Source organism: Bactrocera dorsalis, chromosome 5 (assembly GCF_023373825.1).
Source record: "Bactrocera dorsalis isolate Fly_Bdor chromosome 5, ASM2337382v1, whole genome shotgun sequence".
Lineage (NCBI taxonomy): Eukaryota > Metazoa > Arthropoda > Insecta > Diptera > Tephritidae > Bactrocera > Bactrocera dorsalis.
The window spans coordinates 23,116,157-23,140,859 of NC_064307.1; the positions used below are offsets into that span (position 1 = coordinate 23,116,157).

The window sequence follows — 24,703 nt, forward strand, 5'->3', positions numbered from 1 at the left end:
TATTTTTGAAATGAACAAAAAAAATTTGTTTTCTTTTGTTCTTTTTTTTAGAAACAAATGGGTCAACTTTAATGGCCTACCCTGTACATATGTTTAATATATATATAATTGTTCTTACATGTATCTGGAGAAGGTACTAAAATCGAGTTCATAGTATGAGTCGTTACAGATTGCCTAGTTCCAGTCGAAACCTTCTTCCAAACTTTGAATATCTCTGGGTTAGACTATTTGGAAAAATTTGCAACGCTTGCATCAGCGCCAGAAGGCTCGATACTATTTCAGAACTAAATTGTAAAGAGCTCAATATATTTTTGAAGGTTCAAAACTTTAATAAAACTGAATTCAGAATTTTAAATGTTTGCCTTTTAAAAGTACTGGCGGATGTACATACTTGTCCAGAATTATAAAATCAGTCTTCTGAAATCTTTAAGAGCCAGTTGTTTAAGAAATATTATGAAATAATGCCTAGTTCTTGATATATACAACCGATTTTTGCATATTTTAATTATCTGAATTCAACATTTGTCTATAGAACCTTCGCTGCGTGTTTAACTGAACATTTCTTTCCGATGTGGTTGAATTAGCCACCCTAATGCAATCAAATTCAAATCTTTCTTCTGGCCATCATTGAGTTATGTTGCTTTTAGTTATTCGCTTGTGTTCTTCTTTTGTTCTAAATAAGTAATTTAAGATGCTTTCTTTTTGTTACTTTTTATGCAGTATTTGCACCTGTGTGCATATCAGTATGGCCTGCGTGAATATATAGTATTTAAAGTAAAGAGAACGCCATTAGAATATAAGTGGGATTACTGTTATAGTGTCTACCGATTCGCTTGATGGAGTATTAGGTTCTACATGGTAGCAAAAACGGCACCAGTGTTATAAAGGTGCATGCTCTTCAGAATTAATAGTAATCCACTATACATTGTTCCTTGGAATAAAAATTATATAATATGAATCTTTAGCTGAATGATCAATTTAAATTCCATTAGCAAATTGCGCTATTTTCCTATAAAACGTATTCGGAAAATTAGAAGGGATATACATGGTTAGATAGTGTCTCTTTGTCATTTGTTTCGATATATGTAAGTATGTAGGTAGATAAGCCAACAATGTATTGATGAACTGAAATCATTATATCTCCAGCAAATACCATCCCTTGCAAGTCACATCTTTCAATAATGGCACATTTGGTTTTATACTCTCAATAACGATGTTATTAAGCAAGTACATAAGTATATACGCATGATATTAACGGGTGATCCAAGTAGAGGTACTTTTTTCAATGGTCTTTTTTTTGATAGAGCACTCGTAATTGTGTCAAGCTGTCATGTTATTTTTATTCAGTTTTTTTTTGGCATCTTATCATGGAAAGGTTTACGTCTGAACAACGTAACAACGTCTTTACAAATCGTTCAACTTTATTACGAAAAATTTAGTTTCTGTAAAGAATTTCTGTATGGTCAACATAATAGGCCTACAGAGCATACTATTCGCGACACCATCACCTATCTTGTGATCCAGAATTCATTATTGGATAATATTCGATTGATTAAACCACGTCCAGCACGCATTGAAGAAAATATATAAGCAGTAGCTGAGAGTGTACACGAAGACCATAGAGTGTCGATTCGGCGCCGTTCACAGCAACTTGAACTGACGTATGGAATTTACGTCGAGATCTTAAATTGAAAGTGTTCAAAATACAGCGTTGGAAAGAACTGAAGCTTTTGAAAATTTCCAAGAAGATCCGACGTTTTGAAGCCACATTTTTGTTCAACGATGAGGCCTATTTCTGGCTCAATGCGAAAGAGCGACGAAGAGCAACATGAGGGGATTCAAGAGGTGCAATTTCATCCAGAAAAAAACGGTTTGGTGTGGTTTGTGGGCATGTGTAATCATCAGTCTATATTTATTTAAAAATGATGCCGGATAAAACGGAACGAAAGCGACTATTATCTCGCCATGATAAACGAATACTTGGAAGAAGACGGCGTTACTTCTTACACATCACATTAATCAAAGGATTTAATGAGAGAATAATTTGGTGAGCAGATAATTTCTCTTTAGGGCTGGTCGATTTACCGCCAAGATCGTGTGATATCACAGTCATCCAAGTGGACTGTATACGATAAATTCGTTCCAAAGCATGGAAAATGCAAGGTTATGACGTCTGTATTTTGGAATGCCCATAGAAAAATTTTTATTGACTACATTGAAAAAGGAAGGATCACCATAAACAACTATTACAAAGTCTTATTAGACCGTTTCAATGACGAAATCGCTGAAAAAACGGTCACATTTGAGCAAAAAGTAAGTGCTGTTTCATCAAGATAATGCATCGTGTCATAAGTTAGTGAAAATTATTGCAAAAATCTATGAATTGGGTTATATATTGCTTCGGAATCCCCCGTACTCTTCAGAACTGGCCCCCGTGACTATTTCCTGTTCTCAGATCTCTTGAAAAAAATTTTCGTCGAATAAAGAGGAGATGTTCGAAATTGAGACCATTTTGAATCAAAGGACAAATTATAGTACAAAAATGGTATCGAAAAGTTGGAAGATCGCTATTCCCTTGATGGGAACTATGTTGAACAAAAACCAGAACGGATTTTGCCAAAAAAATGGGTTTTACTATGATAGGTCAAGGTTTCAAATGAGCTGTTATTTAGTCATTTTCTTTCAATCAATCTAAGTACTGATACAGCATGAGCAAAGTTTTTGACCAACAGATGACGCCGTAAAAAATCTCCAACCTACAAAGCTTAAATATTAAAGTCGTATGACATTTACTTACAATTTTCTCAAGTTATTGGTCTCAAATGAATATAGCAATGTCTGCTAGTTTTGGTTACGATGGAAAAAAGTGAATTTTCGAAACAAATCAGTTTTGCAATACTATCAGAATCAAAATAAATATTATATTATTTGGTTTCAATTGGTCAGGTGGAAGAGAGACCTTTTCAACCGTGGCCGGGTTTGAGGTCGTCCTAAAACCTCTGCCGATCTGTGGGTCCGGCACCCGACCGCAGTGCGACTCCACACTGAACTGAATTTTCAATTCTATCTGCATTTAGGTTTAAACCACAACCACCATGAATCTTCACAAAGAGCCAAACTCATGAATTACAGCACAAATTATGCCAATAAGTTAATAAGTAAATACTGGCGTTTATACAATAACTGTTTGACAAACTGCACGGGCTTCAAAACTGTTGTCAGCCAGTTAACAGGCAACTTTATTTCGATAAAGCAATTAAGGTAAATCAAAATAAAGTTATATTGGTATTATATGGATCATATACGACTGAGTTTATATATATTTTTATGATTTTTTATTTTTTATTTTATAACGGGTGATTTTTTTGAGGTTAGGATTTTCATGCATTAGTATTTGACAGATCACGTGGGATTTCAGACATGGTGTCAAAGAGAAAGATGCTCAGTATGCTTTGACATTTCATCATGAATAGACTTACTAACGAGCAACGCTTGCAAATCATTGAATTTTATTACCAAAATCAGTGTTCGGTTCGAAATGTTTTTTATCGACAAATTTTGTTCAGCGATGAGGCTCATTTCTGGTTGAATGGCTACGTAAATAAGCAAAATTGCCGCATTTGGGGTGAAGAGCAACCAGAAGCCGTTCAAGAACTGCCCATGCATCCCGAAAAATGCACTGTTTGGTGTGGTTTGTACGCTGGTGGAATCATTGGACCGTATTTTTTCAAAGATGCTGTTGGACGCAACGTTACGGTGAATGGCGATCGCTATCGTTCGATGCTAACAAACTTTTTGTTGCCAAAAATGGAAGAACTGAACTTGGTTGACATGTGGTTTCAACAAGATGGCGCTACATGCCACACAGCTCGCGATTCTATGGCCATTTTGAGGGAAAACTTTGGACAACAATTCATCTCAAGAAATGGACCCGTAAGTTGGCCACCAAGATCATGCGATTTAACGCCTTTAGACTATTTTTTGTGGGCTACGTCAAGTCTAAAGTCTACAGAAATAAGCCAGCAACTATTCCAGCTTTGGAAGACAACATTTCCGAAGAAATTCGGGCTATTCCGGCCGAAATGCTCGAAAAAGTTGCCCAAAATTGGACTTTCCGAATGGACCACCTAAGACGCAGCCGCGGTCAACATTTAAATGAAATTATCTTCAAAAAGTAAATGTCATGAACCAATCTAACGTTTCAAATAAAGAACCGATGAGATTTTGCAAATTTTATGCGTTTTTTTTTTTTAAAAGTTATCAAGCTCTTAAAAAATCACCCTATATCTTAACGATTTAAAAGTATAACAAGAAAACCTGCTTTCTGATGGACAAATTTATTACCGCGCGTCGTCAGTTCATATGGAACGCAACGTTTATCTGAGTTACATATAATAATTCATTGTGATTAAGGGATTTTCTTAAGCTATCATATACTTATATCATCTGTCAAATTTTGGCCACACATATTTTGTTGTTGTTGTTTTTTGGATATTATTTGTGAATTTTGCACAGTTTTCTGCGATTTGTTGCTGCTTTCTTTAAACTTTTGATCAAAACCAACTCAACTAAATATTTATTTTGCATATGTAGCACAGCTGTACATACATACATGTGCATGTGTATGTGCAAATTACGGTTAATATATTGTTTATATGCTTTAATTTGTCTTACATACTCAAAACTAATTTGCTTTGCATATTCAAAACTGTTGCACGGAGCCACACTTTCTTCAACATTTTGCTGTACTGCGTGTGTGTGTGTATTGACTTAAATTTATTTTTAAATTTTTTTAATATTTTCTGTATTAAATTTTTTTATATTTTTATAATTATAATTTTTTTTTTATTATTTTTAATTATTTTAATTTTTTTTTTTTAATTTTTTTTATTAAGTTTTTGTTTTTATTTTTTATTTTTTTGTATTTCTTTTCGACTTTCTATGTACCACCAGTGCGTTTGGCAGCAACAATAATTAATTTTCGCTAGTCAAGTGGCTGCTGCCAACCGCTAGTATACACTTCAAAACAAAAAAAAAACTTTTCTTAATCTGCTTTCTTGCCGGCGTTAATTGTACTGTTGGTGATTACTTTGTTTTTCGTACTGAAATGGAAATTAGGTGAAGAAGAGCACTTAACACACGGTGAGATGTGCATTATAATTACACACATAGAAGTAATCTTATCGGTTAGTCGCCGTTGGCTTTTACGAATGAGTGAATCTCTGAGGAAAACAGCTGGAATTATGATGGAGTGGAGCATTTTGTGTGAGGCTATGTGTAATACGAGTCAGCGAATGTTTACTCTTGAATCTATATATACATACAGACATATATATACAGATATATTTATAAATATATGCGAGTGTCTTAAACTATGCGCATAATTCATACCGAAAACTGCAGCAAAAGCGTGTGAACGCAACTAATTAATTCCAGCAGGCCGATAAAAAGTATATATTAATAATAATTAATGGTTTTTATATGAATTTAGATGTTTGGTTTTTATTATTTTATATAATTCTGATTTTTTAATATTTTTTATACTTTTTTGCTATTAATATTTTTAGTTGTGACTTTTTATTTTTTTTTTTATATTTTTTTTTATTGTTTTTGCTATCTATATATAACTTTTTTCGTTTTTATAAATATTTCTTTTATTATTTGTTATTTATTTATAATTTTTATTTTATTTTTTTACATTCCATTAACATTTGTTTGCCTTTTCCCGCTTTACATTACTTTTGCTTTAGACAGCTAACTCTCATATTTTTTCGCGTTGTTGTTTTAGCCTTTGCCCAAAGCAGATAAAATTCCTCACACTTTTCATTGAATTGTGTATTTGTTGCTTGTTGAAAGCTTTTTTATTTTTTTTATCCAAATAGCTTTGGGTTTTATCTCTTCGCTCCCGCCAGCAGCCGGGAATGCTTCTAAGAGTATATTTATGTATATATATTTTTTCAATTATTCCGTGTTCAATGTCGCACTAACTGTGCTTGTTTTTTGCTAGATATTTCTTTTTCTGTCTTTGCTCTGGTATTATCTCACACTTAGCGTTGTATTTTTGCAATGGCAAATATTCTTATCACGCGCTTTATGATACATTAGGGGAAAGGAAATATATTATTCTTCAAATGAAATTCCAACGCGTCAAATAAAGCAAAAGAAAGTGACAAGGTATTAGTTGTAGAAGTTCAAAGCAATTATTTTTCTTATGCATTTTGCGCGCATTAGTCATGTGGTTGTATAATTTTGCAAAAATTTCCCAATAGAAAAATATCTGAATACATTGCGGAAGCTAAAATGTCAAAAAGCAAATATAAGAAATAAAAAAAAACTGCAACTGTAGGTATCTTCGAACAATATATAATATTTCCAAATCTGATATTTTTTAAAAAAAAACGCATAAAATTTGCAAAATCTCATCGGTTCTTTATTTGAAACGTTAGATTGGTTCATGACATTTACTTTTTGAAGATAATTTCATTTAAATGTTGACCGCGGCTGCGTCTTAGGTGGTCCATTCGGAAAGTCCAATTTTGGGCAACTTTTTCGAGCATTTCGGCCGGAATAGCCCGAATTTCTTCGGAAATGTTGTCTTCCAAAGCTGGAATAGTTGCTGGCTTATTTCTGTAGACTTTAGACTTGACGTAGCCCCACAAAAAATAGTCTAAAGGCGTTAAATCGCATGATCTTGGTGGCCAACTTACGGGTCCATTTCTTGAGATGAATTGTTGTCCGAAGTTTTCCCTCAAAATGGCCATAGAATCGCGAGCTGTGTGGCATGTAGCGCCATCTTGTTGAAACCACATGTCAACCAAGTTCAGTTCTTCCATTTTTGGCAACAAAAAGTTTGTTAGCATCGAACGATAGCGATCGCCATTCACCGTAACGTTGCGTCCAACAGCATCTTTGAAAAAATACGGTCCAATGATTCCACCAGCGTACAAACCACACCAAACAGTGCATTTTTCGGGATGCATGGGCAGTTCTTGAACGGCTTCTGGTTGCTCTTCACCCCAAATGCGGCAATTTTGCTTATTTACGTAGCCATTCAACCAGAAATGAGCCTCATCGCTGAACAAAATTTGTCGGACGTAAAGCGCGAAACACATTTCGAACCGAACACTGATTTTGGTAATAAAATTCAATGATTTGCAAGCGTTGCTCGTTAGTAAGTCTATTCATGATGAAATGTCAAAGCATACTGAGCATCTTTCTCTTTGACACCATGTCTGAAATCCCACGTGATCTGTCAAATACTAATGCATGAAAATCCTAACCTCAAAAAAATCACCCGTTATTTTCAAATCTGATATTTCTTACTGCAAGCAGGAACAAAAATTTTTGGCTTCGCTTTACAAGTCTCTGTCATCATTTGTTTTTTCTCGCTCATTTGTCAGTTTAGTGGAAATTGATCGTAGTTTACATCAACAAGCTAAGCCAACCGATTGAGATAATATTTCTATGAACTAGTTTATATTATATCCGATAGTAAAATAAATAATTCGAAAGGGAGAATGAACTCCTCTATTTTATAAAGTTCATACTTTTGAGTACTTATTGAAAAACCCCACAGTTGAGGCCACTGACTCCGAATTTCGATAGTAAATTTTAATAATTTCGACTTGCTGTTAGATCGTATATCTGAAGAGAAATATCAAAAGAGCAGTTAAATAAAAATGGCGTCGTTTGTTATTCCTTTAGGTCTACTTTTCTAGTGATCTATTGGAAACCCCTTTATAAGGCCTTGTTTAAATAAAAGCATTATTTACCCAATAGATGGCTTTAGTAATCAAGCGCGACTGAGTTACGTACTATATGACGTTAGAAAGATACTTTTTTGAACCAAAGAAAACTCTTAGACAGGTTTGTGTTTACTTAGCTCTGTACTCTTTGAGAGCGCTGCAAAGCTGCAAAGAGAAATTAAGTCATATTTTACAGTTTTTCTTCGATAAAGGCGAAACGAAAGCCAGTCGATTGAAAATATCAATAGTGTTTATGGTTCTGTTACTAACATCAAATCATGCGCAATTTTCGTTTCGCTTCTCATTCTGGTAATTTTGTTGTCAAAGTTACACCATTCTCTAGAAGGCCAATTGTCGAAAATATCTATAAAATAATGAAATTCATTAAATCCGAGCGTCATGTGATCTCTATTTCGATTGCCCAGAAGCTAAACATTGCACAAAACACTCTTTGGAACCATTTCAAAAGATAATTGATGCCACACGAGTTAACGCAAAAAAGTACTCATGGATCGAATTTTCAACTCTGAATCCTGCTGAATCCTGCTGAATCACCGTATCCGTATCTGAAGCGGTTGCTTCCTGGTGATGAAAAGTGGGCTACTTAAACTAACGTTAAGTGAAAACGGTCTTTTCGGCTTCGGGTGAGTCGTTGCCAACCGTTGCCAAGCCAGGATTGACTGTCAAGGTTTTGCTATTTTTTTGATGGGATTGACAAGAAGTCATCTAGTATGAGCTGCTCTCTTGCTGTCAAAGTCTTAATCCTGATCTGTATTGTCAATGTCTGAAGTAAGCAATCGCCCAGAAGCTAACAGTTTTGGTCAATAACTGAGGAATTGTGTCCTATTAAGGCCACACACGTCAATAGTGCTTCACCAGAAACTCGCGAGGCTTGGTTGGTAGGTTTGTATGTGACCACCTTATACACCGACCTAGCACTAAATAATTACTACGGGTGTAAGGTGAATAACGCTTCCGAAAATCGACTGTCAAAACCTTTTGTGTCCATATGGATGGAGGTTTATAGTAGTTATAAAAAAAAGTGTATTTTTGACCAAAAAGAGATCATTCTAACTACAGGGTTTCATCCGGAAAGTAATAGGGCTGAGCCGTTAAACAAAATTTATTGAACCAATCGCAATTTTTAAAAAACTTTCAAAATAGGCTCTTTCTGCGTCGATGCAACGCTGCCAGCGCGATTTACAAACATTAAAGGCGTCACGGAAAGCATTCTCCGGAATAGCCTTGAGAGCCGAGGTGCATGCTGCTTGGATCCTCTTTCATCGGCATTTTCATGCAAGGAAACAGAAATAGTCCGGGGGGCACATCTGGGCTGTAGGGCGAATGCGGAAGCGTTGAGTTGCGCAAATGTTTGTCCTGACTTTCCATGTGCTCGGAGCTTCGTAAGCTAGGAAGGCACTCTACCAAATCCAGTCAGCGCGCGTATGCTCCGAAATACAATCGCGGCGGAAGGAAATCAGTTCTATTACTTGCCAGACTCTGTATGCAATTGTCTCCGTCAAACGACATAGGCACTTCATACTGGATCATCTGTTGCGGAAGACTTTTGAGTATACCACAAAAAGATTCTGTGAAATGAAATCTGAATGATGATAAAGAACAATTGTGATTTCATAAAGCCAGAAATCGTACAATTTACAGAGTATATATGCCTTAAGGTGATATACAGTCAAATTGAAGGGACGTGAACGTTATTGCCAATGTGCTCCTAACTTGGCTTAAATGTTGTCTATAGTTCATCAACTTTCTAGCTGTGTTACCAAACTTCATCATGGGTTTAGGGTTCTCGCTGGTTTTTACAAGGTTAAACATTAACCACGAGGTTCGCTGTTTTGGAACAGCACCAATTCCTTAAGACCGAAAAAAATATTTCCCTGATACAAATACTAATATAGTGAGGATACTACTACTAATCCAGTTATCGTATAGAAAGTTCTTAGGATATACCAATATGAAGTAAGATTATCGTATCAAGTTTTACTTTGTTGCATTTCTTGGCAGCTCATTTAAAAAAAAAGCCAATAACTCATATGTATATTTCAAAAATATATTTTCACAAAAATTCGAGATTCAATCTCATACAATATTTGGACATATGTATTCCTTAGTAAGTGTGTTAGTTCATAAACTTTCTCTTTTACTTAAAAAATATTGTTTAATAAATTAAGGTTCATAAATTTGGGAACCCACTGTATATTACAACTACAAATAATATTAGTTGTGTTCGTTAATATACCTTTTATTTTATTAAAAGTTAATTTATTAGTGTTCAATAAAACTGGGGACCATTCATTTACTGGGTTCAACGTCTCTGGGACTTATACAGAACTATTTTGATAGCACTTAGTTGTGTTGTTGTTGCTGTTGGTGTGGCTTTACAATTTACAAGGGTACGCAAATTAAATACCAAACATTGCATATAACGGTTTAATATTGTAATAACTGTTTGTTGCTTTGTAGGTGTTAGGTTGACGGGTTTCACTATCGTTTTAGTTTTGGGCGCTCAAACCGCTGTAAATGAGAAGAAGAAAAGAGTACGGGGTTGGTAAGTTGTGTTTGGTAAAGAACAAATCAACTACGTTTGTGCGTATATATGTATTTACATATGTATGTAAATGCATGCATGCAGGTGGGTTTATGTATAGTATGTGGAATGTGCGGAAATCTTTCAAAGTGGATAGAAACTTGTAGTGAAAGTTTGAGAAGTACTGTAGCGGTAAATTTGTAATCTAAAACATACATTATAGTACTAATTTAAGTGATTTTGCTGAAATTTAGTGCTAAATAACATGTTAATTGAGAATAGTTTGTATGAGTTCTTGAGTTTCTGATATGTACATGCTGTTACTTATATACAGTTTATTTGAATATAAACCATTTTTTCCATCGAAAAACCTTACACACTATTTTTTTTTTAATTTTGAAAAATATTCACCAGATATAAATTATTATAATGGTTTTTTTGGAAAAAATATAGAAATTATATAAGCGCTCGATGTCGAACCGTGGTATATATGGTATATATTAATGTAATATGTAGCTTTATAAAGGAGATAGTTTAACATATATCCAAGTATGGTGATTCTATCACTCAAGTCTAGACGAATGAGAATAAAACCGAATATATATAATACCCTTCACAGGTGCATTTCTTATAGCATAAAAGGGTAATATGAGATGGTTCTGAGAAATAAATAAATTCTTGTGAGATGTTTGCAAAATTACAGATCAATATCTCGAAATCTGAGAGCCTAGTAATGGGGTTTTCAATAAGAGCGCTACAAAAGTAAAAGAATATCAATGAAGTTCTTTATTCCAGTGAAAGTACATTCAATGCCATTATGTATGGAGCTCGATTTCTTTTGCATGGACACCACGGGCAGAAGTTCAGATGCTGAACCCAATTTTCCACGGTTTTCAAGCATAAATCGGCCGATATTCGTACGAAGTTCATCAATCGTCGCTGGCTTGTTGGCATAGACCATAGACTTGACGTAGCCCCACAGGAAATAGTTTAACGGCATTAAATCGCACGACCGAAGCGACCAGTTGACTGCTCCACTTCGTAAGATAACACATTCCCCAAATTTGGTTTTCAATACGTCGATTGTGACATTCGCTGTGCGGCTTGTGTCCTGTTGGAACCACATATCGTCCAAGTCCATATCATCCAATTCGAGCCAAAAATATTCGGTTACCATTAAGTAGTAGTGATTCCCATTCACAGTAACGTACCGGTCTTCATCATTACGGAAGAAGTACGGCCCTATGACACCGCCGCCGGCCCATAAACCGCGCCATACTGTAATTTTTTCGGGATGCAATGGTGACTCATGAAGTACGTGGTGTCAAGAGTAGTTCATGTGGCCAAGCCGCTTCAGTCTTGCGTCAATTTGGTCTTGTAAGGATGTAGGCTAAGATCTTTTCGCAAAATTCGCCACAACGACGTGACGCTTAAGATCGACCTGTGAGAGACTGATTTGGGTCTTCCTCAATTGATGCGATAGCATTAGCAATAATCTCGACTACAGGTATTTCTTTGTCTTACTGCCACGGGAACATATTGTACTGTGTTTGTGGATTCAAATTTTTCCATTAGACGCTCAATTGTTGATCTGACAGGACCATTATGACGACCATAAGTCGGACGTAGCTCTCTTAAATTTGAGGCCACTGACACTGAATTTCGGTAGGAAATTTTATTAATTTCGACTCGTTGTTGGATCAAATATTTTTCCATGATGAAATGGCAATCCTTAATGAAGAGAAATGTGAGAAAAGCATTCCTATCGGTCTACTTTTGTAGCGTCCCTTTGAAAACCCCCATTACTTGTTCATCGTGATTTTATACACGGATATTATCCACACAATGAAGAAAAGTTCTTATGTTGTATTAACGCCCTTTTCATATGTCAGTACATCCTTTAAACTAAAACCTTCTTATAAATAGTTTTGGGATAATGCTTATGGGTTGATAGTTCTTAAACTTATCCTGCCTTGTTCGTTTGACCGGCGAAGCTCTTTTCCTTTCTTTTCAAAGTTAAATTCGGCCGCAAAAGAAGTTCCGACCATGATAGTGATCATTGATAGATGTCGTCATAACACGGCAAACCTGATACTGCAACAAGGTTTTCGGTTTAAACGACTTCAAGAACGGCACATTACTCCATAATGTCACATACATTTTTGAAGACCAAAACACTCTCATATTTCTTATAATCGAATGGTGTTTTTTATGAACACAATCACGTGACGACCCTCTCGAGTGAATCAATCATTACAAATAGCCGAGGATTTAAATTTATATGCATAGCAATTGTTATATGTATTGAAGAAATTTATAAAAATACAAGTACATAATTACAAGTACAATATGTTGAGGTTATGACGAGAAAAGTGATAAGTGATATTCAGCAAGGCAGACCACAAGCAAAGCCGAGTGGCGTCTGCAAGCGCAACAGAAGAAGTACGACTTTTTATGAACAAAGGCACTTTCATGCTGTACGAGGGTGGTTGGATATATCTGTGGAATTTTTACTTGAAGAAAATTCCAAATTTCTGAACCTAAATTCAAACGTAATGCTGTTTTTAGCAAACTGCGAAAGTTTTAGAAACCCTGAGTAATGACTTGTGCAAAAATCGAAATTTAAATTGCAATACTCAGAGCAATTGATCACAAAGTCTTAGGAAAGATCCTTGAGAAAACTTGAGTTTAGTAAAGAATTTGTGCTTAGCTCCGGACACACCAATTTAAGTAAGAGTCGGAATAAAGATAGTAATGAACGAGCTTTGCTTCTACCATGCTTCTAGCACCAAGAATTTATTTCAAAAAATCCTATTAAAGTTTCTTTAGTCGCTCTTCTAAAGCTTTGTTAGAAGCCCCACAACTAGGGAGAGGCTAACCTTACTGAGGGCAAAGAGATCATTAGATCTCTTATGATCGTTCTTGGGTTAAAAAGCCTGCGACAGCACATGTACCGATGTTGGCCCGGCGCTTCCAAGCTTCCACTAAGCTTAGCTATCTAGTAGTATACTAAGTATCTAGATATAATTAAAATACTATTGAACTTCTGTAACTCGAAGTTTGAACTCTTGAATTGACAATAGAAGTAAAATTTCCATCACTAATTCGATATCTCTCTAACTCGAAGTTCGTTTGTGGATTACGGTGATTCGTGTTAGGAAAGTTCAAGTGTGTATAGAAAAAAATGCTGATGGATTGAAAAAAGTCGATATTAGGTTACAGATTTTTCGAACATTTCCTTATTTATAAACCCAACTTTTATACGGCGATGCCAACCAAGAGACCACGAGTGATTCACCAAAACGCACAAGCGACGTTCAGGTCATATAGTATCTACTTATTATTTTTACAAACATACACATGTATGTAATAAAATTGCAGCATAAGAAGTCGAAGAAGAAATTACCACAAAACCACATGGGGCACGATTCAGATGCAATAAGTCTGGAATAATATTACATACATACTTATGTTTGCTTGTGTTTGTGTATGTCTGTTTTTGAAGAAATGCATAATCCATTCACATGTATGTACATACATATGTACATTGTGAGCAAACATTAATGCATAATGATGTGTTTCAACTCGTATGATGTGATCGAGATGCCTTTCGCAATACAAAATTAATTTTATTTTTTTTTATTTTTTCATTTTTTTGTTCGTTACATTCGAAAGTGCTATCGAATTACATTTTACACACAATGAAATTAATTTGCAATTTTTACTGCTACATTAAACTCCAACATCGCTTACAAATAAACGCACACACTCTCACGCTATGTAACGCATAGCAACACATATGTGTGTATGTATGAATGTGTGTTTATTTGGTGTGAATGAGATTGGATATTTCAAGAAGTTGCCACAGTGCCCCACAGACAGACAAAAGCAGAGCGCCGACCGGCATTGTGCCCATATGGAGTAATGCACACACTTGTATACATAAATACATATATACATACATACATACAGATACATCATCTAGAAATACCGTTGCGACTTGACGATTACCGACTGATTACCCACACGTATTCGTGCGTGCGTGTGTGTATGTTCATGTTCATGCATATGTATGCGCTTAATTGTCGCGCCGAATGAAGTTCGGCCCCGGAGGCTGCGTATGCCTCCATGCACACTTGTGCGATCGTCTGTGCTGTGCGTGTGGTTCGAAAATACTTTATTGCAGGTTTCGGCAGTTTCTGATTTTCTTTGTTTTATTTTACGCTTTGGTTTGCTCTGGATCTGTCGCAAGAATTTTTGTGTTTTCTGTTTTGATCGTGACGGGAACTCTACTGCGAACTGCTGTATTTAGTGACTTTACATGGGTTTGTGGCATTGTGCGCGTTTGGTGGCCGTACAGCGCGTAATGTGGTATTTAGGGATGCTGTAAATGGCTTATGATACATCTATCTTATGTTGGTCATGTAGAACTTGTCAAAATAATTACATTACCTTTGGCAGTTCTCAAAAGTTTCGAACTTACATATACCATATTGCTTTTTATGTGCCGGATTATTGAATCTGGAGATGGAACTCAGTAATACGTTGTGAATTTTACAATGTATAAAAATATCGAACAAAGAATTCGTTTCAAATTTTGTTTTTCTAACCAAATTTCGTGTGCGGAATTGATGCGAATACTGGAAAAGGCGGTGATTCGCTTTTATCAAAAACACAAGCCTGCGATTGGTACAAAGCCTTCAAGGATAGTCGAGAGATCATTAAAGACATACCCGACCTTTTAAACTGATGAAGATATTAAAAAATGACGGATATGGTGCTTAAAAATCGTCTGGAATGTGTTAAAGAGATGGCAAGTGAACTCGAGATCTCTCGCGAGCACATTCGAATGATATTGGTAGATATTTTGGGTATTAAATGAAAAGGAGTACCATAAAAATAGCGCATTATAACTGCCAATGAGACATGGGTTTATGAAATTGATATGCAAACAAGTCAACAATAATCGAAATAGAAAGGAAAAACGAGCCGAAACCAAAAAAATCACGCCATAGTCGCTCAAAAATCAAAGTGATGCTCATTGTTTTTTCGATCTTCGTTGTTTGGTGCATCATCAATTAGTTCCGGAGGGACAAACGGTCAATAAGGAGTTCTACTTGGATGGATGAGACGTTTGCGTGAGAATATCAGTCGAAAACGGTCGGAATTGTGGTAGAACAGTTCATGGATTTTATTCGATGATAATGCACAATCGCATCTAGCCAAGATTGTGACCGAATTCAAAGCCAAAAACTCAATGAATACCATCGATCAACCATCGATTTAAACCAGATTTGGTTTTGTATGATTTTCTCTTGTTCCCCAAACTAAAATTGTCGCTGCGTGGAAAGCGTTTTCAGTCGATCGAAGAGATACAACAAAATTCGCTGAAGGAGCTGAAAGGCAATTCCAAAAAGTGCCTGTGAAAAGTGTTTTGAGGATTGGAAGGACCTTGAAGGCGACAAAATAAATATTAATGAGTAATTAAATCTTTTGCGTTTAATTTACTATTTGCGGGTAATTATTTGTCACAGTGTGTTGTAAAGGTAACTTGAGTACCTTTAAATTGCATTTTTCCCATAAATTTATGTTATTGGTAGACAAATAAATGCCTCAATACCGTGCGACCAACTAATTGTTTACTCAGATCAGGTACTCTTCTAACTTATTGTACAAATTTAGTGCACTGTCTAGTCTTCTTTGAGATTATTGCATATATTTTGGATGAAAATTCATGAAGAACTTCATCACAGAAGCTGTATCATAGAAGATGTTCATAGTGATTTTGCCTTTGGCTAGATCTTGAAACATTTTTAAAAGCAACTTCTTTCAAACAAACAGGAAATGTCAATGCAAAACTGAGAGCATTTTAAGATTCACTTTTCTAACCTTCATGGCTTTTTCAAAATAATCATGAAATACCCTTGTAATAAGTATTCATTTGAAGTTGCCTATGTCAGAAAATCTTGCTTGTACATTTTGTTGGTATAGTTATTTGTTCTCTGATTAATTTTACTTTATTCGATAAGCGGTAAAAGAACTCTTCATATTTAGCTCTCGGCAAAGCGCCTTGAACCCTTAACCAAGCTGCAACGAGATTATATTCTATTTCCGCTATTTGAAATGTCTGAATGTCTAAAAGTTTGAGATCCGAGAGCGGGGCGCTTACTAGATCTTCTGCGATTGAAACGGGGCAAGACGGACTTGGCGATTGCATAGTTGATAGTATTGCTCAGCGCTTGCTGAGCTCGCTTGAAACCCACCCGTTCAGTAGTGTACCGCAAGAATTCAGTGCAGTTCCTACACGTTTCCGTTCTGCAGCTAGTCACACAGCCCGTCGGCTTTGCAATTTTCTACATTTTTTCTACGGATGGGCATCCAAATCCATTTAATCGTAAATTAACTTCTCGAGAGACATTAACTCTATTTCAAAATTCAGTTAAAGATTCTCGAATGTTTTTAGAAAGCTTGTAATACAAGCTATTTCAACTTCTTCGGAAACTTTATTTTTAGATCTACGTAAAACTTTTTAAACGTCGTTTTTATAAATAATATCAAAATTTCTTAAGGGTCAACGAGAGGCTCTATACAATCTATGACCGAAAATGTACAAATATGTATATGACGAGCAATCACAATTAAAATGAAAAATAATCAGAAAACATAATATACAATAATGAATAAGTTTGAAAATTAGCGAACAAATAAGTTTATATACAAAAATACATTGATGACTGTCGAAAAATGTACGAATGATGCCTTAAACCTTCAAGTCACTTGTGAACACAGATGAAACACACAATGAATATAGAGATATTTACGAACGAATGCGGATATGAAATGGAATGCGAAGAGTAAATATGCAGATGTGCAACTAAGTACGCCACACAAGCACACAGAAATAATAAAAATTAAAGAAATGATGTTTCACACATGTAGAGGCGAGCATATACCGAGGACAATAATAAAGACCCACACACTGGATGCATGTGGACATGAGTAAATAAATATGATCCAGAAGCCAAGGAATCATTATTTACCTACCTGTCTGTTTGACTGACAGCGGCGAACCGTTAGAAAACGTATGCAGCTTTGATGTGGGCGAAGCTGCATGACCCAACAACCCCCCATTGCCATTGATGCGACTGCACGAAGTGTTGCTACTGCTGCTGCTGCTGCTGGTAGTCGTGGTGGCTTTGTAGGTGGTGCCCAAGCCACAACTGCTGCTATCGATGCCACTGCTCGTCGTGCTGGTGCTACTAAACATAGCTGCGTTGCTGGCTGACGGCGTGGCAGTGGTCGAAGTGGTATTCCTGGCCGCCGGTACCGGTCCCGGCACGGGTGTTGTGGTTGACGAACGCGATTGTGTCGTTTGTGAATTGACTGAAACCGAGTTGGATCTAGGCCTTTCCACATCCGAGCCATAATCGGAAATGGCTACCGTCTTACGCGACACATAACTGATGGACTCAACGGTACTTTCCCACTTTTGATAAGTGCTGATGGAGTCACTCTTGAGTGTACGCGCAGCTGGACGTATTGGCGAGTAGTGTAGCGATGTGGTGGAGGTGGCTGAGCCGAGCGGTGAGGAGCCGCCCAATGAGTTGCCGGAAGATGAGGAAAAAGAGGCGGATTTGTGAATTTTGTGTAGTATCTCACGTTGCGGTGACGGCGAGTGTTCGTTTGCGCTGCGAGCGCCATCTTCACTGCACTCGCTCTTGCCGCGCGCCTGCCTGTTTTGCTCGCGCTCGGTTGTCGTCTCCTCGGTAATTAGCAGCGTATCGGTTTGTGTGCCCTGATCTGCAAGTGCAAACATTGTAATACAAAGAAACGTTATTAATCCAATTGCAATTAGCGTTATTTAAATGAAAATATCTTGTGTTTTGGCATTTCCGCGTGCGAAATTCGCCAATTTGTCTAATTTAGTGCCTTCGCAAGTGCTTGCAGCCGTAGTCTGTATTATAGATTAATAAGCAAGTGGTCTGTTGCGAATTATACGCAAATTATTCGCAATTAAAATTTAATACATTATAAGTAAATCGCAAATCCAAACGCTAATTTAGTGTCTGCAAAGTATTTTTGGCGCGCGCAAAGGAGATTAACACATTGCTTTTGGTATTTAATGATTTCAGGAAGAATTTTAGTATTTTTCGGCGATTGCCTCAGATAATGAACATTTATTTCGAGTCTAAAATTTATTTTTCGCTTAAATTTATATAACTTTAAAGCGAAATATCGACGTGGGATTTTTAATTTTATTAATTTTTTTTTCAATTTGAGATGAGTATTATATTACAGTTCCTTAACTGTTTAGAGTCCAAAATTTTAAAAATAGATTAGCAGAAAAAACATAGGTTTTCGGATTTTCGTATTTTTCTCAAAATACTGGTATATAATCTTAGGGACGACTATAAAAAATAATAGTCTAATCAAATAAGTTGAGTAGACAGTACCCTCTCTTGTAGCTATAGTTCTAGTCTCTGGAAAGGCAAAAAGCTAATTTAAACTACTCAGATTTTAAGCAAACTAAATCTTCTAAGAAAAATCAGATATTTTCCTTTAGAGCTCCAATGAGAGGTCGTTAGATTAATCCGAGAAGATCTTGAAGGCATCGAATAGTTGACTTATGCGAGTTGTCCATCTACCACGATTAATAGTGGTGGTATTAGAGAGAAATGAGACGATCTCAACATCTGTTATGGATCGACACCGCATATTTTGATTAATGTTTTGTGTATGGAGCGTTTCCATGCGAGAGTCGTGACAAAAAGGACATTCAGTAGAGGTCACAAAAGAGATGATTGCCAACATAGCTGAGAAAGCTACATTTATGAAACATATAATAACTGGTGACGAGACAGGAATTCATGAAACTGTCCATCAACCCACGAATGGCGCTCGAAAAATGAGCAGAAACCGAAGATCGGAGCTTGTAAAAATTATATGGAAAATTTAATTTAGTGTTGACATGCTTTTATTGTCTTAGGTGCCTATCGTGAACGTGATAGTTTAGTTTTGTCAGTCCGGGTCAAATTTGATCAGATATTAATTTCACGACATCCTCCGCATTCGGCAGAGGCGATCGAAGTATATAAAAGAACTTGATAAAACGACGAGTTTTATTTTTATAGGCGGCACTTTATAATGCTCATAACGCTATTATTTTAAGTTGAGCTCAGTTTTTGGCTCAAAATTAAGTTAGTAGAGCAGCACTTGTAGTTTCGGCATAAGTTTTTATGCGGTTATCAAAATTTGGCAAGTCAACCCATGTACCTGGTAATGGGCTTTACGAGACCGTTAATCAGTATCTATCAAAATGCGAAACCGATAGGATGTTTCCAATCTACGTCGCTACCTTTTGAACTCCAGCCTACGGGCATAGCAGAGAGGGTATGGGTTTTTCAGAGGTGGTCACTCCACCTTACTTCGACTTAGCTCTATACCTGAACCTGCTTTTGAAAATTGTTGAAAACCAACCGTGATACACTGTACTGCTTATTGAGCCCTCAACTTTTTGTGAGCTAATGGCATTACTCAACCATATCTGATTCAATTTGTAAATTCGATGTATAACATAACCTAAGCAATTCTTAGGAAAAATATTGACTTTTAAAGAAACTGGAGTAAGCTACGCTTTAATCTTGTTTTATACTACTTTAGAAACCTAAAGATGTTCATATTTTAAAACAACTTTGTAAAACAACGAGCTCCTTACAAATCATTACAGTTTCTTACTATCGTCTAATATCCTATCTTAAACCAAAAAATATAATAAGGAAGTAATGATTTGATTGTGAAACGTCTAAATACCCTCTTTTTTTGTTATTTGTAGAAATATTTATATGCAACCATGTATATGGTTTGTAATATTCATTAATTAATTAATTATTTATTTTCGAAAATTTTACATATAATTCTATATCTTTCAAAAATTCAGTTCAGCTGTCATTAAACATTTTTGATCGCCTTACAGAAATGCGCTTTCATTAATTAAAATACTTTGGTTTATAGTTTATTATTGTATAGTATGTATGTATGTTCCATTGAACACTTCTTCGAAATAAATTCTCTTGAAATTCTTTCACTTTTAATTATGTATACAATCGACAGCCCGAAATAAAAAATAAAACAAATTCCAACTATTTATAAATTGTTTATGCCGAAACAACGTAAAGATTTTCGATTTTGCATGAAGCGATTTTGTTGAGAAAAAAGTGAAAAAAAATAAATAAAAGGTGCCAAGAAATCAATATTTCTGATCGGAAATATTTCAAAACCATATTTTCAAGTGTTTATGCATAGCATATTAAAATTACATAAACATATGTACATATATACGTATAAGTATATACATATTTTTCGAAGGAATTTTCATTTGGAGGTCTAAAAAAATTGTTGAGTTTGCTTTATTTTATTGAAGGTTTCGGTGGGTAAAGTGTTCGGGTCGAACGCTTGGCTTGAGTTCGTCAATAGTTTACATCGATGTTATTTTTTGAGTTCGCACTGAGAAATCAGGGAAGTTAAATCTTGCTATCAATGTCATTTCATTTTGATAAATATCTTACAAAATATCTCGCTAATCAATTCAACTACTATTTCCTGATCCAGAGTGGAGCCTCCTTCAGGAGAGTCACTATTCATCCTGGGGCCAGTGTGACGATGTTAGTCTTAAGCTCACTAACTCTGCGTTCAAGGCTAGTTAACGGAAACATAACCCCGATAACAACGGATCGAGTCACTTAGTGAATATTATTATTATTATTAAAGGCTCCGTAACCCCACAATCAGTAGAATGAGAATGGGTCGGTGCTCTGCACTTTTTGTACATTCTACTATTGAATAGATAAGCTTCGTGGGAGTTTTCCCTGAGCTGAGCTAAAATTAGTTCTTTGGTCTAATGTAGATCGCAAGAGAACTCTAGTTTTTCGCGTTTCTGAGCTTTTCAACTTAGGTAAGGCTAGCCTTTCTCTAGTTGTAGGTATTCCAAATGGTCATTGGCTTACTGGCTTCCACGCGGTAAGATGGAGGATCTTACCGGACACTAGTTATTGAAGCTGTTTGGAAGAAGACGAGTTAGAAGCATCTCTTTGCGTAATCAAGGCTTTAACACTTGGGTGCTCACACTTTCCGGCATTCTGTTGGGTTGATGGTATTGAAATGAAATGCCTCCGCAGATTTGTATTTTAATCAAGGCGCTTTGCCGATACTTAAATTGCTGGAATTCTATATTGTGGCTTCCCAAAGGTATATACTCCTTAAGTATAGCAGTTTTAGTCATATTCCCATTAGCCACCGAACCTAACCAGAGCTAAGCCGACATTTTCCAGCACATTTGCTTCGGCGTGAAGCTATTCATGTTTAGAATTGCATTGATCGCTTCTAAAATATTTCTAGTTAACTAAATTGCATTGTCTCTACGACGATCTAGACAGAAGCATGGTAAAGAAAATTAAAACCCGATAAAACGAGGTATCTGGGCGCAAAACTGCAAAAGTCATGTGCGAATCGGTAGATCGGAAGTACACAAAACACCTATTGGCAGTCGATAGAAAGAACTATAGGACTATGATCGGGATACTGCCACTGTCTGTCGGCGACACAAGCCTGCAGAATGAGACAACAGATCGAGAAGACTGCAGGAAATGTCTAGGGAAAAGCACCAGGGATGCAATGGGTCATCTGTTGTGCACTTGTCCCGCATAGGCAGCACTACGCTGTAAGCATCTGGGGTCCCCAGGGTATGATACACTGAAGGAAGTACTGAGATTGAGATTGTCAACCGAAGACATCTTAAAGGTTGAGTACTTCTCATGGACCTAGTAACTGAACTCCATTTGGTATCGCTAAGGACCACAACTGGTCTATGCGTCATTGGCCTACCAGACTAACCTAACCTAACCTTTGGTTGATAAAAATAAGTTCAGTTCTTAACGCTATATATTTATTTGAATATTTTAAAAATCTACTTTGTTAACTATTTATAAAATGTTTCGGATTATTAAAAGAATTCCCTTATATAAATTTCGATGTTTTGGTATCATTAAAAATATATATTTTTTTTAGCACAGAATGTTATCATAAAAAAATTTTTTATAGCTTCATACCATACTATACCACTCGACAATTATTTGCGAAAATCTTTTACTCTGCTTATCTTATTAAAGTGGCAAAGATCAAAATTAATTGGCTTGTTTATTTTGTGTTTAATGTATCCTGCCTATCTGGCACAATCAACCCTGTGTCTTACGCAAATATTTAGCAAATCGCTTGAAAGTGTGAAACGAAAAATTAAATTGCCTGTTTGTGCAGAACATGAAAGCACCACGGTACTTTTTAAATAATGAAATACATTTTAAATTGTTTATTTAATTTTAAAAGCGCCAGCATAACGGTACATCTACGTATATATAATTGCACAAGAGCGTAATTAAAAGCATTTTTTGTTAACAAGTGTGTAAAACTGACATTTTGACACTGAAATTTCGAAATAAAGACTAAAATATATTTTTTAAACCGAATTCTATTGTTATTCATAAATAAATACGTGTAAATAAAAACAAAAAATGTTTGGCTAAGTGCTTTCTTTGCGTACCGCGATCTTGTAGCTGCGGCATATCGGGCGTTCTAAAATAAAAATTGTCATTAAAGAAATGTATTTTATTGTGCGAGCAATTTGTGTACGCAGCAAGTAACTACTTAGTACGATTTGGTGTCGTGAAACCCGTGTTGTCGGGATTTCAGTGGGACAATGCTGAGAAATCTGGTTCCTTCGTCGCTGAGAGGAATTTAACTTAAATTTTTGATATTGTTGAATCAACTCAGTACAATTATATACTCGCACTAAGTGGGGTATGTTAAGATGGGTGGGAACGGAAATTTGAAACCCTCGAAAATTCAGAGAAAAATCTATAGCTCCATAGTACAAATACAATTTAATTCAAGTGGTTTAAGAAATAACTCTATTTGTTTTAACCAATTATTACTTAGAAAGCGAAGATAATGAGGGAAAGACAAGGATTTCTCACTACCTTCGCTATAAATGCATTGTTAAATAATGCCTAAGGGCTAATAGCAACCAAGTATAAGTACTAGGGAAGCCACGACAGGATGCCGCTTGTGGTCTTCCATCGAACACCTGCATAGTGAAGCCATACACTCTCAGTTAACGAGCATAATTAACTTCTCTTCTCTCTGTAGTCACTTGCTTGGAGCGGAACCGCCTCCCAGGAGCATCAAGAGGTTATTCTTCAACTACGTTGACGATATCAAACAAAACCTCCATCAAGCAATTACCGACTCCCTCTCAGTGAATGACGTACTTGAGTTGGCGCTAGAAACTAGAGTTACCCTTGCACAGCTTCGTTATGGATACTGAGCAGGTTAAACTTCTACTTATCTAGAATATACCCTATGACAATAGCCATCTCTTTGCATGCCCTACTCATCCTGACACCCTTCTTCCTTTGGCCCGACCCCGTCGAAACAGTACCTTTCCTGGTATACCGTTGAATGGCGTCGACGACAAATTATCTAATCCTTACCATCCTAACAAGGATTATGTATCTTTTACAACAATCTTTTATCAATATCATCTGAATAAATTTGACTCGATTTGGTCCATTTAAAAACTGTCAAACCAAATTCAAAAATGATGAATGATTCAGACCGAATCATAGAAATCATAGAAAAGTCTTGAACGTAAGCTATGGTATTGGGAGGGATGTAAAATCTAAAATCCATGAATTAAAGTTCGAATTGTTGGAGCATCCACCGTACATACCAGATATGGCCCCCAAGCGACTTCCATTTGTTTTCAGAACTCAAAAAATTTATGCGTGGTAAGCGTTTTCCATCAAATGAAGAGGTCATTGAAGCGAGAGGTCTGTTGAAGCGTATTTTGCATGGGATCCGCAGATTGGAAGATCGTTGGAGCAAGTGTATTAATGTTCAAGGAGATTATACCGAATATTAGAGTGTTTTTTGAATCATAAAATTGTGTTTTTCTTATCAAACGACAAAACTTATTGAACAACATAGTAATTATGAGGGATCTCTTCATTTCTAAATCAAAACCCTGGAATCGCTATTTCGAATTTTTTATTTATAAGTTAATTGAAAGGTTATGCTTAATAGTAAAGAAAATTGAGAAGGCATCTCTGGTGTATTGGAGACACAACTTTTATGGTCTCTTTTTTGCCAATATCTTCAATATTTCAGGATTACCTATTGAAGAGTAAAATCATAATAAGTTCTCATAGGGTTCCTACAAAACATATTCGACTCTCATCAGGTTATTGGAACACTATCAGATTGTACGAGTATACAATCATTTATGATCTAGGTAAATGGACCATTCACGAATTACTACACTGTTTATTTCAAACCAATATTTAAGCAAATAAAATGTGTTTTT

General features: G+C 36.0%; 1 protein-coding gene across 6 annotated transcripts in view; it reads right to left on the minus strand.

Moving 5' to 3' along the window:
* The window catches only part of LOC105226995 (titin), a 358,359-nt gene that overhangs the window by 132,360 nt on the left and 201,296 nt on the right, over positions 1–24,703 (minus strand). For 4 of the 6 annotated variants that reach the window (XM_049458988.1, XM_049458990.1, XM_049458989.1 and 1 more), the window contains exon 25: positions 17,335–18,090. In XM_049458988.1, coding sequence (XP_049314945.1) covers positions 17,335–18,090 — 756 coding nt within the window. Of the gene's footprint in view, positions 1–9,792; positions 10,278–17,334; positions 18,091–24,703 lie in introns of those variants that run through there. The other 2 variants (XM_049458997.1, XM_049458994.1) reach the window with 1 other exon arrangement.